The 17,919-nt window shown below is 35.5% G+C and overlaps 1 protein-coding gene across 1 annotated transcript in view; it reads right to left on the bottom strand.

The window, feature by feature from the left end:
- The window catches only part of LOC113560052, a 56,773-nt gene extending 43,496 nt beyond the window's left edge, over positions 1-13,277 (bottom strand). The window contains exons 1-3 of the mRNA XM_026965833.1: positions 13,254-13,277; positions 11,550-11,727; positions 11,425-11,495 (exon numbers count right to left, since the gene is read on the bottom strand). Of these exons, the coding sequence (XP_026821634.1) occupies positions 11,425-11,495; positions 11,550-11,727; positions 13,254-13,277 (273 nt within the window). The remainder of the gene's footprint in view (positions 1-11,424; positions 11,496-11,549; positions 11,728-13,253) is intronic.
- Between the last annotated feature and the right edge of the window lie 4,642 nt (positions 13,278-17,919).

The following is a 17,919-nucleotide window of genomic DNA, read 5'->3' as shown; positions in this document are numbered from 1 at the left end:
AGTCGTGTTGACAAGTTTATTGCGTATATTAAATTGTTTTATTTTAATCCCGTGTTGTGTTGGAATTTCATTTAAAATGGCTAAACATAAAAAGTCATTGGCTTGCCGTTTACGCACATATGTGTCCGAATTTGGCGATAATATTTTTACCACTGACGGTACAGTACTTTGTTGCACAATTTGCAATATAAAAGTTTCGGCTGAGAAAAAATTTACTGTTAATCAACATGTTGCACGTGATAAACATATTCTGGGTATAGAAAAAAAAAATCAACAAAAAATATCTACAACTCAGACTCTATTAACCACTTCTTCGACAGCATCAACCTTCAATTACGATCTTTGTAAGGCTCTATTATGCTCAAATATACCACTTTTTAAATTATCACAACCGTCTTTTCGATCATTTTTGGAGAAGTATACAAATAAAATCATACCAGATCAATCAACATTGCGCAAAAAATTCGTTAACGAATGCTACGAAGAAACAATAAATTATATAAGAGCATATGCTTCAGAAAAGAAAATATGGGTGTCTATCGATGAGACGACAGCTGGTCAGTTATGTGGCAAACGTAGTAATAGGCACCTTAGAAATCGATAACCCAGGTAAAATATTTCTTTTAAACTCGGAAGTTTTAGATAAAGCTAACTACGCTACAATAAGTCGATTATTTGATAAGTCGCTATTAATTTTATGGGCTGAAGGAATTAGGCGTGAAAATATTTTGTTATTTTTATCTGATGCAGCGCCATATATGGTAAAAGCTGGTAAATCTCTTAAAATATTTAATCCCAAAATGGAACACATTACTTGTTTAGCTCACGCATTGCATCGAGTATGTGAAGAAATTAGATTACAGTTTCCAAAAGTTGATAAGTTGATTTCAAATATGAAAAAAATATTTTTAAAAGCCCCTTCCCGAATACAAATTTTTCGAAATATTGCACCAAATATTCCTTTACCTCCGGAGCCCATACTTACAAGGTGGGGTACATGGATTAACGCGGCGATTTATTATTGTGAACATTTTTCATTAATTAAACGTGTTGTCATGGAGTTGATGAAGATGATGCTATTTCAATAAAAAAAGTCCGTGATTTGATAAAAGATACTATTCTGGAGTGTAATTTAACGTTTATAAAATCAAATTTCAGTGGATTAACTAATGCTATTTTGCGTCTTGAAAAATCAGGTTGTCCTCTGTCTGAGTCAATAAAAATTGTTTTGGACGTACAAAATAAAATAGAAGAAGCGCAAAACAAAATTGGTAAGGCCGTACAACTGAAGATGAAAACAGTTTTAGAAAAAAATATTGGATTTAAATCAATATGTACAATCTCAAAAATTTTGAACGGTGAAGAAGTGTCAAAATTGGAACTGCCAGAAGATTTAAATCTCGATGATATGACTTATTTGAAATTTGCTCCTATAACATCGGTTGACGTCGAGAGATCATTTTCTACTTACAAAACATTATTAGCTGATAATCGCAGATCATTTCTGTTTGAAAACTTAAGAGAGACCTTAATAGTGCAGTGCAACAATAGAGATGCTAGTGAATGGTATGTATCTAATTAAATAATTATTAAATGTTTAAGTTTTTCTAATTAAAAATTGATTTTTGTTTTAGAATTATTCTGTTTAATACAAAAAATATAACTGCAAAATGAAAGAACACATACAAACTACACATTGTGCATAATATATTATTTAAGTATTTATATTAATTTTAAATTTGTATAATAAACAAGTACCTACATACAATTTAATATAATGTTTTTAATTTAATGTTTTATATAGATATTAAATTGTATTTAGGTGTTTTAAGAATTAATTTATTAGAACGTATAAAAATGTGTTCATGGATAAATTATTTTTCGATTCAAAAAATTATTATCAGTTAATCTTTTACATTTGAAAGTCATTTTTATGGTTAAAATGCATTTTTTCGTAGCATTATTAGTAATTTTTTAATGACTATACTACAGATTTTTAATGCATCATTTTCCTAGCCCTAATCATAACATATTATAATATTGAAATTATTGTTACTACCTACTTGTATTATATTTATTCTATATTACCTATTCTTATTATTATTGAATTATTATTATGTTTAATCTTCTATATGTTATCTAAATTTTAAATTGTTGTATAGGGCTCCGCCCGTTAATATATATAAATAAATAAATAACTAGTTTGTTAATTAATGCGGGGGTTTTAAATATATATATATATATATATATATATATAACTAAATAAATACAATATAATGAGTTGCATGTTTTTTGAACAGAAACTGCCATCTACGGATTACCTGGTGCGTCATATGTTTTGGATGAAGAATATTGAAAATTTTTGGTAATTGGAAAAAATGTAATTTTTTAAATTTGCTTTTTTTGGTTGAAGGGGGGATTTATTCAGTTATGAGCTGTTAAGAAGAAATAAAACTCAAACGGCTACTCATATGATTGGCTTAACAGTAAATCATTCATAAGCTGAGAAATTTGTGAAACGAACGAGTCTATCTGAACTTTACAAATAAGAAATGGCGTTGTAATAAAAATAATATGGTTGACTGGAGAACTCATAAATGATCGATACTGTATTGGCCGCGGGGCAGCGGATGTATATAAAATATACAGTCTAATGGTGAGATATCAGCATGCTGGAGGTAGTTTTCAGTGAGTTCATACAAACAATATAATAGCACATTTTCTTACACACAGGTAAGATGCAATAATTGCCAACAGCAATGGTGCACCGCAAACAGCTATCAAACGTAGTGACCAAACACTTAACATAGTGAGATAAAGGAGGGATTAACTCAGATAATTATTTCATAAATTTGTTATAAGTTCATAAAACGGATATTACTTTTTATATTAATATTTGCTTATGCTTTTTTTCCCTACACTGCACAATTTTTTTTTATAAAAAAGGAAAAAAGAAAATTTTGAAATTAGTACTTATGCTGTTTTGGAAAAGTTTCATAGCAACCATATACAGTATATATTTTCTGTGAACATAGCTAGCCGTATCTATACATATTTATTAACACTACACATTAAAATCACATATAAATAAAAATAAAAAAGATAGCAAATGGATATCGCTCTACTGTATAGTAGCGATGAAGAGTACGTTACTATAAGGGATGTGTTAAATTTGAATGCAATGACAGCAGTGGCGTATTTACGGGGAGGGGATATAAGGGATATAGATTCCCTATTGGTCTTTTTTTTTTTACTTGATAGGTTTAATTATATCCCCGTCCTTCGGGAGGGCATGAGCATGCCATCGGGCGCGTCCCCTGGTTGCGGATAGGGGAACGCCCTGCAGATATGCAGGGTAGCCGTGAAATAAGCCATATCCTTCGGGATTGGGCGAATAAGCGGTCGCGGACAAGCTCACCACCGGGGTTGTGATCGACCCCCGGTGTCCAGTAAGATCAGTAAATGAACGACACAAGACAACCGACGTGAGGCTGGCGTCGGTGGTTATAACCAAGCCAAAAACAAAATCAACATGGAAGTACAAAGCAACAATGACGAGTCCCATCCTGGTGCCACCCTACCTGGGGTGGTCAGACACCAGGAGACGGCAATTGGAGGTGGCTCGCTCCAAAGGTCGACATCAGCAAGCCAAAACCCGAACGAGGGGGTGCCCAGCATGGCCCTCAGCATCGTCCGGCAACACTACTACTGCTGAGACAGTCGTGACTACAGTCACGCGACGGAATCAGGAATTACAAGGAGATATGGATACGGATACAACAAAAACCCCCACTGGAAAGTTGGCAACGAGGCTTGCAGAGGCAGCAACAACTAAAGACAAGGCGGAAGGAAACGCTGAGTTCCACAAGCTGTACACGACACATCCAAAAAGCTGGAGAACGAAGTAACCATTGCAACCAACACCAAAAAAGAGATTAAATCACTAGTAACCACACTGGCGACCGCTACAAAGGAACTGATCCATTGGGCCAGAGTCACCGGCAGAGTCAAGACGCAAACAATATCCAGAGCTTCAGGCAGGCACCACAGTGCAACACGAATGCAATGCCACCCAAACGGACGAAAAAGAGCTGGCACAAGCCGAACCCAGACACCAAGGGTCCGAGCTTACCAGAGCGCTGGCAAAAATCAAAGAGATGATCAAAATACAAACGCAGCCATCTCCGAAATCACGGAAGCACAAAAACAACAACAACTGCAGCAGCAACGGCTATAGCGGCAAGTAGGCCAACAGCGAAAAATACAATCAGAACGACAGCAGCCACGGCAAGAAAAATCCCAGCAACTACAACAGCAGTTAAACCAACGAGAAAACGGGCCAGCACAACAGCAACAACGCGAGCAGCAACAGAGCCGCAAAGACAGCCAGGAACGACAACAACAGCAGTCGCAGCCTTCAGAGCAGATCGAAACGGAGGAAGAAGACGGACAATGGACGACGGTCACCAATAAAAAAAAGCCAAAACGGAAAAAGAGGAAACGAAAACGCGGAGAAGAAAAGAGCGCAGAGACTGAGGAGATAATTGCCTAAAAACGAAGCGGTCATTCTCAATGTGCCACCAGACGGACTCACCTACGCGGAAGCGATCAAAAAGGCAAAAGACGCAGTCCCAAACCTCGAAAAACTCAGGATAGAGGTAGTGGGAACCAGAAGAACGGTAGCCGGCAACGTTCTCATCGAAGTCAAAAGCAAGGAAAACGCCGATCTCTTCGCCAAAAAACTGACGGAGCAATTAGGAGAGGAGATGTCAGTGAGATAAACCGCCAGATAACACCAGTGCTCATCTCGGGAGTCGACGAGTCACTAAACGCCGAAGAAGTACGTGCAGAACTGACGAAAATCGACCGGGAGCTGGCCCACATCAAACCTTTTACAATCCGGACGGGAACGAACGGATGGTGCACGGCTATTATCGCAGCCCCGATAGCGGTTGCAATCCGCCTAGTCGCCGGACCGAAAATCAAAATAGGATGGAATTACTGTAGAGTGAGAATACCAGAGGAGAGGAAAAGGTTATGCTACAGGTGCCTAGAGGCCGGACACCTTGCGGCGAACTGTCAAGGAGAGGACCGCACAAAATGCTGCTTTAAATGTAAAAAGGAGGAACATGTGGCCAAGGAGTACGTCGAGCAACCGAACATCACCAACCGAGATAGTGAGAACAACGGGACGGGAATCACACCCCAGTCCGAACAGTCCAAAGGGACAAAATGATAAGAGTCCTGCAAATAAACCTGGCAGGAAAGAGTGCTGCTCAAGACCTAGCACTCTAAAAAGCACGCGAAGACAAGATCGATCTATTAATCGTGAGCGAATACTACAAGTACGGACAAAACACGAACGAAGCCCATGGCTGGTACTGCGACAAAACCATCAGAGCTGCCATAGTCAACTGCAACGACATTCCAATCGACGAGATAGGTGATGCACAAAACGGATTCTCCTGGATCACTGTACGGAAAACAAGGATATACGCATGTTATATCAGCCCAAACGTCAGTATAAGGGAATACGAAGACTGGTTGACTAGACTCGAATTGAGTATCAGATCCGCATCCGGCGATGTCATTGTAGCTGGGGACTTCAATGCCAAACATCGAGCATGGGGATCCAGAGCAAACGATAACAAAGGAGAATCCCTGTTTGAATTTGCGAACGCTCTAGGGCTGATGGTATGTAATCAAGGCAACAAACCCACCTGGCAGCGAGGTGACTCAGAGTCACATATCGACGTGACAATGGCATCAGCTAACTTGGCTGCAAGGGTCACCAACTGGAGAGTTCTGGAGGAATATTCTCATAGCGACCATAGCTATATCGAGTATAATATTGAGGACAATGCACCAAGACCATACAAGGAAATCACACGCCGAAATACCAGGAATATAGACGGAAAGAAACTCGAGAAAATTGTACTAAGCTGCGAAATCGATATCGGCGCACAGCAAACGACAGTGCAGAGGCACTTAACCACGCACTAACCGGAATCTTGGATGAAGTAACGCCAAGAACGAAATTAACCTCCAAGAGAAAATCTGTGCACTGGTGGACGTCAGAGATCAAACGCTTGAGAGACACAAGTAATCGCCTACGTCGTATCTACACGCGAAAACGGAAACGCTCAGGAGATGGTGAATGCATAGCAGAGAAAGAGAAACTAAAGAAAGCCCAACTCGAACTGACGAAGGCCATCAAAAAGTCAAAAGAAAAGTCATGGCGCGAGCTCTGCTGCATGGTGGAGTCCGACCCGTGGGGCAAACCTTATAAACTCGTTATGGGAAAATTGTGCAAAAGGACCCCAATACCAGGCATTGATACACCAGGGAGAGTAGAATCCATTATCAAAGAGCTATTCCTAACACATCCCACCTGAGAGGTAGTGATATGGCCGGAAAGAGAAATCCCTACTCCGATAACAGACGTGGAGCTGAAGTAAAAAAAAAAAAAAAAAAAAAGCTGAGTCAAATAAATCACCGGGAACAGATGGAGTGCCAAACGAGATACTGAAGAGAGTTGTCGATCGAAGACCGGGACTGATACTAGACATATATAACAGATGCGTTACAGAGGCTAGTTTCCCTATCAATTGGAAAACGGCAAGACTGGTACTAGTAAGAAAAGGAAACAAGTCGCTTGAAGACCCGTCCTCATACCGTCCACTATGTATGTTGAACACTATTGGGAAATTATTCGAAAAGATCCTGGACACTAGAGTTATAGACCACCTAGAACGAAATGATAGCATAGCTTACAACCAATACGGATTCCGCAAAGACCGTTCCACAGTGGACGCGGCTATCAGACTAAGGGATATAGTGGGTAGTCACACAGGAAAGCTAATGACTGGACTACTGACACTAGACGTCCGAAACGCCTTTAATGCGGCACCTTGGTTCGGTATCATCGATGCAGCCACCGGCATAAGACTACCGAAGTACCTATGCAAGCTACTGTACAGTTACTTCCACGACAAAAAAATTAATGTACGAGACAGCAGGCAAAGAAGTAATGAAAGTACTATCGGCAGGCGTCCCAGAAGGATCGGTGCTGGAACCTACAATGGAACGTCCTATACGACAGCCTTCTCTCTGAGCCTATGCTCGAAGGAGTTGAACTGATAGCGTACGCCGATGACATCGCTATCACTGCAACAGGAAATGACAAGGTGAAAATAGAAAGACTATTAGAAGAAGAAGCTGAGAAGGTCCTGCAATGGCTAGAAGAAACTGAAATCGAACTGGCGATCCAGAAGTAAGAAGTAATCCTAATTACTAAGAGATGGAAACACAACGAAATAACGATAATGATAAGGGGACACACAATCCAATCCAAAAAAACCGTCAAATACCTTGGCCTGCACTTGGACGGAAAATTGAAATTTATTGAACATGCACGTATGGTGTCCAGGAGAGCGGATGACGTGACCACAATGCTCACGCGAATCATGCCGAACACAGATGGAGCAAAATCGCGCAAGAGAAGACTTCTAGCAAGCGTTACGCAGAGCATTATGCTTTATGGCGCACCAGTTTGGGCCAAGCACATGGGATGCAAAGGATGGACTGAAATGGGAAAAAACAATAGAAAAATCGGCATACAGAACCGTTTCAAAATCGGCTGTGGAAGTCCTATCCGGAATGCCACCCCCAGATCTGGTAGCGGAATATAGGAGCAGCATGAAGACGACAGAAGGAAAAGTAGAAGCAGAAGACAAAATGATACAAGCATTGCAATCAAGGTGGGAACAGGCTGACAACGGAAGGTGGACTCATAGGCTGATACCAAACATTAAAAGATGGCACAAAAGAACGAGCGGTATGGTAGAGTACCACCTAACACAAGCCCTCACAGGGCATGGATGCTTTTCGGCATACCTACACCGATTCGGTAAGCTACCGTCACCTGAATGTATGTTCTGTGGCTACCATACAGACAACGCCCACCATACACTTTTCGAATGCGACGCGTGATACGGAAGAAGAAGAATTATGAACACACTGATTGGCGAGGACATCACGGCGGAGACGATGGTCGGGGTGATGATGGTATCCACCGAAAGGTGGAATGTCGTGGCGGATTTCATCCACTAAGTGATGCAGAAAAAGGAGGAAGAGGAAAGGCAGAGACAGCGAGCACGCGTGTAGCACAAATGTCAACTTCCATTATTATTATTATTTATGTTTTACGCTGAAAGCGAAACCTAGGAGACCATAAGTCTCGATCATGTATTAAAAACGTGTAAGGTCGCCAGGAAGGGGATTGTCCCGGACTGAAGCCAAAAATATGATGTGATTTAATTCAATAAATGATGACGGCTGGAGGGTGGAGTGACTGACGTCAGTGCTACCCCCAGTCATCGGTTCAAAAAAAAAAAAAAAATTATTAAAAACGCTAATTTTATTATAATATTGAAATTTTAAAAATTTAGAAGTATTATGGTTGATTATAGCCAATACCCCACTTACTGCTAAGTATGTATGTGATTGGAAACAATTCATATTCGTCAAATTCCGTCAATCGTCATTATTGTCAATAAAGATACGGCTATTATTATGCTTTTAATAATGAGCGTTTGGTTACTATTTCAAAATATATTGCAAGACGATATATAGGCATTATAAACAATAAGTTCTAATAACTAAATAGTGTACAAATAATAAACAAACTTAAACACTAAATACGAGTTATTACTTATTTTTATAATAATTATTACTGCATTAGTTCATTTTTAATCCAGCATACTAATTCATTATTCATTAAAATCGAACACACGCGTTAATGCTACTGCCGAACTTCCACATAGGCAAATTAGGTAGCTGCCTAGCGATCTTTAGTCTTTACCTTCCCAGGGTCCAGCCCCTCGGCCAAGTACCAATAAAAGAGCCCTTAAGTTCGGAACACTGGCTGGTGCATTATTTTTTTTCGTCCTACACAATTATGTATATTTCAATATTTGTGTATTTATCAATAAGCACTGGATCCTATTGTATTCTTATGGTTTCCTCCATTTTATAAAAAAATAACAATGAATAATAAATCTTCAAAACAAAAAAATAGTCTTATATATTTATTTGTAGGTACTTATCGATAAAAAGTATATACATTTTCAACATTTTTGTGAAACGGTAGTAATGGTGTGTCTACCCCCCACCCACAACCGGTAGAGGAAATTATGTTTGCCAACGTATATTCCCCACCCCTTAGACAAAATCCCAAATACGCCACTGAGTCATTATCATAGTATACGAAAAACGTTTCTGAATGGAGTTGATTTGTCAATCTAGGATAATTAGTAGAATATATTATATTATTACTTATATTACCTTTATTCAAATTGTAATAAAAAATTAAATTTCATACGCTCATAAAATCTTTTCTATATTGACGATAGAATTTTTTTTTTACAATTACTTGAAGGAAAATTTATGAAGAACCTTGTATTGAGTTTTTAACCTTAAATTGTATGAATTTTTAACATCAAAATTACTTGCACATTTTCGCGGTTTTAACATACTTTGTAAACATTTGAACTTTAAGTGCTTATCAACAAACATTATTTTTTTTTTTAATACGACAAGTATAATTTATTATATACCTTGTATTCAACTTTAAAGATTTTTTGGTGTGCCAAATTTTTTATATAGGCATTTCAGAAAAAAAAACAACTTAAAAAAAGACATAAAATAAACATAACTCAGTATAGCAAGTGAATTGAAAAGAATTGTACGTGAAACTAATGGTTCTTTTATTTCAAACAATAATAATAAATAATAATAATATTAATTTTAATAAGCAAAACTATCATTCAAATAACTTAATCATGTTAATTAATAAATTAAAAACAGTAGTTACTTAAAATAAAAAATTATAACAAAAAAACAATCTTAATAATAAAATAATAATCATACAAAAATAAAATTGAATAGAACATAAAAATAGATATAAGTGAATCTATGACGTTTTGGCGTTGGTATAACGCACTGGCTGTTTGACAAAAATAAATAGAAAAACAATTTTAATATAACTTACCCGATAAGTACTCCGCGGAAAAATCTATGAAATAGACGCTTACATAATATAATAAATACCATAATCATTTTAATTTATAAATAAATAAATTATAATTATTAATAGTTAATACAGTTAAGACTTAAAATATAAACATTATTAATTAGTCAATATATATAAAAATATTATTTTAAAGGAACTATTTGCTATACCTTTTAAAAATATTGTTTTAAAAAATTAACCAGGCTTGATTATAATGACAAAAAAATAAAATTGTGCCCCCCTAGACATAGATTGTATATTCCAAACAAAGAAAATAAATTCAAATAACCAAAAAATATTTTTCGTACTCAATTTCAATAACTCAAAACTATTCATAGAACTCATTTAATAATATTGATTTATACACCGAGGTCACAACTCTCATCGATACTGTAAAGAAACCTTTGCTTTGTAGGAAACGTGTCGGAATATAGCTGAATAATGAAAAAGGTGACTACAGTTGTACAGTACCAATCGACAATCACACATTTTCTTATTTCCAATACTTGAAATTTTTCTGTATAGTGTTTTTAAGATAGGGTTACCATATATATGTCCCGGTTTTTCCGGGACGGTGCCGGTTTAACCAAGTGTCCCGGTGTCCTGAGAAAGTGTTTCGTGACAGTGATTTGTCCCGGTTTTAAAATTGTACTCAATAGAAAAACCATTTTTCAATTAGAAAATAAAAATTTTCATCTTACAATTCTTACATATTATAGTGATAACAAAAAAAGTTATTTAATTAAGTTTTCTTTTGTCGGGTTCAAATGCAGCGGTGAAACATGTATTTTCACTCACTCACGAACAGCACATGGACAAATTCAAGAATGGTAAAAGACTAAAAGCTTTTCTTATTATAAAAACGTACTTCATAGCTTTAATAATACATCTTGTGAAAAATTCTACGACTAAATTTTAGAAAAAAAATCTTTATTAAAATTAGTTCATAGATCAGCCAAATATTTAGTAAACTACACAGAATCCGAAAATTCCAAAAACTTACTATTAGATTTGTTTGAATTTGTTTTTTTTACCGACAACCGTAAAATTTGACTGCAAACGAATGTACCTAACCTAACCTAACGAATGTAAACCATAATTAATAAATAATATAAATTGGTGATAGGTTTTTGTATAATATTGCTTGCATATAATTCATTATAAAAAACAAAAAATTTAATGTTCAAAAAAAAAAAAATAAATATTATTTATTTATATTTATAGGTTTCCATTCAAAATGACCCAGGTTCAGGAAAATATAATCTAGTAATCCTATCTTAAGAATAATTTTAAAATCGGTTTAAATAGTATATTCTAGTAAAAGACATCAAGCGTCTAATAATATATCTAACCTGTTGCTCAGACAATTCCTGGAACCATTGAGGTCCAGTGACTTGTTTTCTATTAATTTTTGTTATTTGTTCTGAAAAATATATATTTTAACTACTATCGAATATTTCACGTCCTTCGTTCATACTCGTTTGTCTCTTAAACTCCTGGTAATTCTTCTTGGCCAAACAATAATTTTTAGTCACGATCGCGTGTTGTGTCATTTGCTTTCGTTCTACGGTTTCCTCATAATATTCTCGATAAATCGATTTATTCAAAATGTTATCACGTACTTCCAATGAAATGTTGTTGTTAGGAATTCTGCCCTGTGGATTAACATGTAGGATAGGTTATTGTTTAGATATAATTATCTAATTTTTAAATACGTATGGTTATTGTCCATGAAAATTTGAACTAGTACAAAGAAAAAACAATCTACTATACAAATTAACGTTGATGTTTCTTTGTTGTATTCTATGAGATTTAAGTTATGATCAAATATTAGGGTGCTTCTTATTTTTGAACTTTTAAATTTGACATTTCTTGCACCCTAATTGAGGACAATGAGGACAATGTACATTTGAAGTTGTACTGAGAATTACTTTTTTAATAAAGATTGATCTGCCTTAGATGTACCTATTTTTAAATATTTTCAAAAGTCTTGGCCAAGTATTAATGTTAAAAACTTTTATATTGAATTAGAAGTCAATTATATTTTTTAATCAATATAAGATCTAAAAGAAGAAAAATCAATATTCTACATAAATCAATTACAACAATACCATTCTCGAGATGATTATAACTAACAGAACTATCTGCTAGTAGTATTATATTTCTCGACCAAACGATTGCTAATGGCATATTTTTTCTAGTTCCTGGATCTATAAACACACTAAATAGATGGCAAAAACTATTTATTCTTTGAAAATTGTTTTGTTTTGAAACGAAATTAACTTTAAAAGAAAATAATACTTTTCATGATTTGAGTATAGTTGAGTATTATTTATAATTTAATTATAAATAAAATAGTAGTTTTGTGCTCTCTTTCCTTCTCAAGCATGATACATGGATTTAGATTTTATAAAAATTACTATATTGGATGACGCTATTGAAAGACATAGGTATTTATAAATCAACATTAAAGGAAATGAATGGACTTTTATGGTACTTAATACCACAAGTGGCTTCTAGCATTTTTTTTATGATAATGTACTATCTCAAACTAAGATAAAAATGGTGAAGTTAATAATGTTTTAAGAGTATAAAAATATAAATATTGATGAGTGATGACTATATCATCCCAATCAAAAAATTACATAAGAAGCTTTTCTCTTATATTAATTGGCCTAAGGTTAACTTCAGTTAAATATATGTAGAGAGAATATCACGAAAAAAATAAATATTTTTATTTAATTTGATTTAATACAATAATTATTTTTGTTTTACATTATCATAAACATGGAGTATGTCATACACTAGATATTTTCAACAGTTCAAAAAATTTAACTGGTTAATTGCAAAATCATTTTATGATTTTAAAAGCATTGTGATTGAAAAAAATTCGGAACTACTTAACAGGTAGATTAGGCACACCGTCTATTTAAACAATATAATAATTTAGCATTTAAATATATTGCCACTAACATTTTTTGTTTTCCTATATAAGTTTTCCGGAACTAATTCTGCGATAGCAGTCAGCACGTATTCGCTCCCGTTGTGTTTAATTATTGTTTAATTATTACTCTCTGTCAATAAATATCATAAATGTCTTAATTACATAGTAGTTATTTTATTTTTCTATTGTTCCTAACATTTCTTATGTTTTTAATACAACCTATGTGTTCGTGTGTACCATATTCTCTATTTTAGTGGTCATAACAGCGTACACTAACTCGGCCGTCGCCGTGGCGGCCTTGGCTTTTATTATAGTTTCTTATCGCGACTCTCAATCCTCGCTATCGCAATCGCAACAAGTTAATTATATATATATATATATTTACACGCATGTTTATATTATACTCACGTAATAATGAGTAATAACAAAAACCAAAGCAATAATCCAAAGAAAACGGTGCCACCAATTAAAATCATTAACAAAACTACTCACAACTCAACATCTCAATCGAATATCTCAGACACCTCACCAAATGGTGAGTGGATCGTCAAGACTGCTAATAAAAGAAATCTCTCAACCTCCTCGATTTCAGAATCTCTAAACTCGCCTAAAACACCAACTCAACCAATTAAAAAAAAATTATTCGCGTCTAGAAATAGATTCGAGGTTTTCACCCAACAAGACAATAATGATGACATGCAACACACTACCAATATCACTAATAATATAGATCAAACTAACGCAGAATCGCACATCAAATCCCCTCCACCTATCTTTGTAAAAGGAGTCCAAGATTTTCCAGAACTTTGCACAAGTCTTATTGAGATTCTTGGCGTTGAAAACTTTATTTGTAAATCCTCTACGGATCGTCTAAAAATTCAAACTAGTACTCCAGAAGCATACAGAACACTTATACACTTTCTCAAGGATCAAAATGCCGAATATCATACATTTCAACTGCAACAAGACAAACCCACACGTGTAGTGATCAGAAATTTACACCCATCAACTAATCCCAGCCTAATCAAATCTGAATTGGAACTCCGAGAATTTGAGGTACGTGACGTTACAAATGTTCTTCATAAGGTGCACAAGCATCCATTACCACTCTTTTTCGTTGACCTGGAACCTTCCCCTCAATCAAATGACATTTATAAACTGACCTCCATGCTCCACACTAAAATCAAAGTAGAGGAGCCCTATAAACCTAAATTAATTAGCCAGTGCTTAAATTGTCAAGAATACGGTCACACAAAATCCTACTGTAACTACTCATCACGCTGCGTGCGGTGCGGTGACCATCACCAGTCATCCGACTGCACCATTTCTCGGGACACCCCACCTAAATGTGCCCTTTGCCAAGGCAATCATCCAGACAGCTATAGAGGATGCTCTGTTTATAAAGAAATTCAACGGCGCAAGAAACCTTCACCAAACAATGCTTTTCTCTCGGATAATTCTAGATTTAAGAAATACAATGTACAAACTAGCCACTCAGAAAATGACGCTCCCCCAAATAATGCTCGGACATATGCGCAGGCTACCTCTGGCCAACGCACAACACATCCTTCTCCTTCCTCTGAATCTAACATTAATAATGCAATGACTCTTTTTCTAGAGGATTTTAAATCTTTGATAAATCCACTTATAGCACTACTCACTAAAGTAATCTCCTCGTTACTAGATAAAAAAAAAATGACTAATACCGCTACAAATAAATCTCTACTTGTTTTATTATTCAATGCTAATGGACTAAAAAATCATTTATTAGAACTTCAATCAGTACTAAATAATAGGAGTATTGATATTGCCCTAATTACAGAAACGCACTGTACCTCATACACACACGTACATATACCCGGTTATAGGCTTCATTAAGCCAATCATCCCGACAATACAGCCCATGGTGGTGCAGCAATTTTTGTTAAATATTCAATCTTATATCAATCTCTTCCAAACGTCTGCGAAGATGTTTTTCAATCTTGTGCTATTCTAATTCGTGTTAATAATGTTCCAATCACAGTTGTAGCAATTTATTCACCTCCAAAGCATAATGTTTCCTATGAGAACTTTTCAAATTACTTCAATACAATAAACAATAACTTCATCATAGGTGGGGATTATAATGCGAAGCATCAGAGTTGGGGCTGTAGAGTGAACAACCCACGCGGAAACGTTCTCTTTAATTTTGTAAATACAAGAAAATTCAAGGTGCTTGCGCCTCCAGGACCCACCTATTGGCTTTCATCCCCACACAAAAACCCAGACATATTAGATATTTTTATAACAAAAACCCCTTCCAATGTACACTATGTTATTGACAATATTCTAGACTTAAATTCTGATCACTCATCGGTCATTCTCACATTTAACGACTATCCTTCTATTAATACGGAACCACTAAAACTATTTCACACCTCTACTGATCGATACAAATTCCACGACCTGGTAAACCAGAACCTTCAACTAAATGTCAGATTGAAATAAAATGACGACATAGACATAGCTGTAAATAACCTAACGAATATTATCAGCAGCCTGGGCGTCCAACACAGGTAAAAATGTACAACTCTAATTCGCTGCCGATTAATATTCGTATCCTAATTTCAGAAAAGAGAAGAGCTAGAGCCCTCTATCAACGTACTCGTTTACCCTCCCACAAACAAATATACAATCACTTAGGAAATCATCTTAAAAAAGTCTTAGCAAAAATCAAAAATCTTAACTACGAAAATTTCCTGAGTAAATTATCTACAAATAACGGTAGCCTTTGGAAAGCGTCCAAGCAAGCACTACTTTTTAAAATAACCACGCCACCTCTCAAAAAATCTGATGGGAGTCTCACTGTGTCTGACACAGAGAAAGCAGAATTTTTTAAAAATCATCTCTTTAATGTTTTTCAACCTCACCATGATATTTTACCTGTCAACTCTGGTATGATTCTTAGTGGTCTTGATATACCTTTACCTCTAGCTTCCCCAATTAAACATTTTTCACCGAGTGATATCAAATTTGCAATTCAAAAGCACACTCTTAAGAAGGCTCCGGGTTATGATCTAATAACGGCTGAAGTAGCTAGATGCCTTCCTAAACGCGCAATCGTATTACTTACACATATATATATAATGCCATACTCAGATTTTCATACTTTCCACTTTTATGGAAGTTCTCTAAAATCATACTGTTCCCAAAACAAGCCCCCTGACCTGGTAACGTCATATAGACCAATTAGTCTATTACCTTTTCTCGGAAAAGTGCTAGAAAGACTAATACTGAACCGCATACTTCCCATAATTAGTGAAAAAAATATATTACCTAATTATCAATTTGGTTTTCGCGCACACCATTCAACAATCCATCAAGTACATAGGCTAGTTGACTCGGTTCTTTCGCACTTGAAAAAAAAATGTATTGTTCTTGTGTATTCCTTGACATTCAACAGGCCTTTGACCGTGTATGGCATGAAGGGCTCCTTTACAAGGTAAAGACCTTTCTGCCCCCCACATACTTCAAGCTACTTAAATCATATCTAACTGATCGTTATTTCCAAGTTCATTTTAAATCTGCATACTCTAACATAGCAAACATCAGAGCTGGTGTTCCACAAGAGGGTATCGTTTCCCCATTACTATATAACTTATATGCTTCTGATCAACCAACCTCCGATAACACCATTGTGGCAGACTATGCAGATGATAAACTTATCATATCTATAAATCAAAACCCCATTGTAGCTTCGCTTAATCTACAAAATCATCTTTCTCTTATGGAAACCTGGTACAATAATTGGAGGATTAAGGTAAATCAAAGCAAATCTAACCACACTACTTTTACCCTCAAGCTAGGACACTGCCCGCCAGTCACTCTCTATGATACACAAATTCCGTCCACTTCAACAGTTAAGTATCTTGGCTTAACCCTTGACCGTAGACTAACATGGGCCCAACATACACGTGTTAAAAGACTCCAACTAAATCTCCGACTTCGTATGCTTAAATCCTTACTAGTCAATAACAAACACACCAACCTCAATATTAAACTACTAATATATAAATCCCTCATTAAACCCATTTGGACCTATGGTATCCAACTGTGGGGAAATGCAAAAAAATCAAATACAAATCGTATTCAGACTTTTCAAAATATAACATTAAGAAAATTAACAAACTCCCCCCCTTATGTTTCAAATCATACTCTCCACACAGACCTAAAAATTAAAACTATTAAAGAAGAAGCAGCTACTTATTATAAAAGATTTCATAACAAGCTTGCAACTCATTCAAATCCTTTAGTTAAAACACTCTCATCAATTGTTATTCCGGGAAATCCTCCTAGGAGATTAAAACGCAACTGGTGCAAAGATATGCTGACGTAATATCATAATACTAAAAAAAAAAAAAAAAAAATCAATAAATAAATATAAATGTATCTATGAGAAAACTTATATTGTATAACCTCAATTTATAAGTGTCATCACTGAGGCCGAACGAAGAGCGAATGCAGTGGCAGCCGCTCCAACTGACTGACTTTATTATTTATTGTATCGCATTGTATTGCATTGTATTGTACCTATTGTATTAATGTTTATTTTTAAGGTGAAGCAACCATAATTAGTTATGTGTTAAGAATGCGCATGCATTAACGTTTTTATTAAACATTAATAAACGATGGCAGCAGAGGAGTAGTAGTGTTCACACAGATCCTCCTCTGCTGTCGGTTCAAACGGAAAAAAAAAAAAAAAGTGGCATCACTGGGTGGCTGCTTTTATCAAGCTATTCATGTTATTTTATACTTTTTAGCTAATACTCTTGTTGTACCAACGAGGTACAGATTGTGTATTTTAATAATATAGAAAAAAAAAAAAAAGTTTTCCGGACAACATTTCTAATTACATTGATTATTT

Source organism: Rhopalosiphum maidis, chromosome 3 (assembly GCF_003676215.2).
Source record: "Rhopalosiphum maidis isolate BTI-1 chromosome 3, ASM367621v3, whole genome shotgun sequence".
Taxonomy (NCBI): domain Eukaryota; kingdom Metazoa; phylum Arthropoda; class Insecta; order Hemiptera; family Aphididae; genus Rhopalosiphum; species Rhopalosiphum maidis.
Note: the sequence above shows the minus strand (reverse complement) of the source record. Positions and strands in the feature narration are given on the sequence as shown.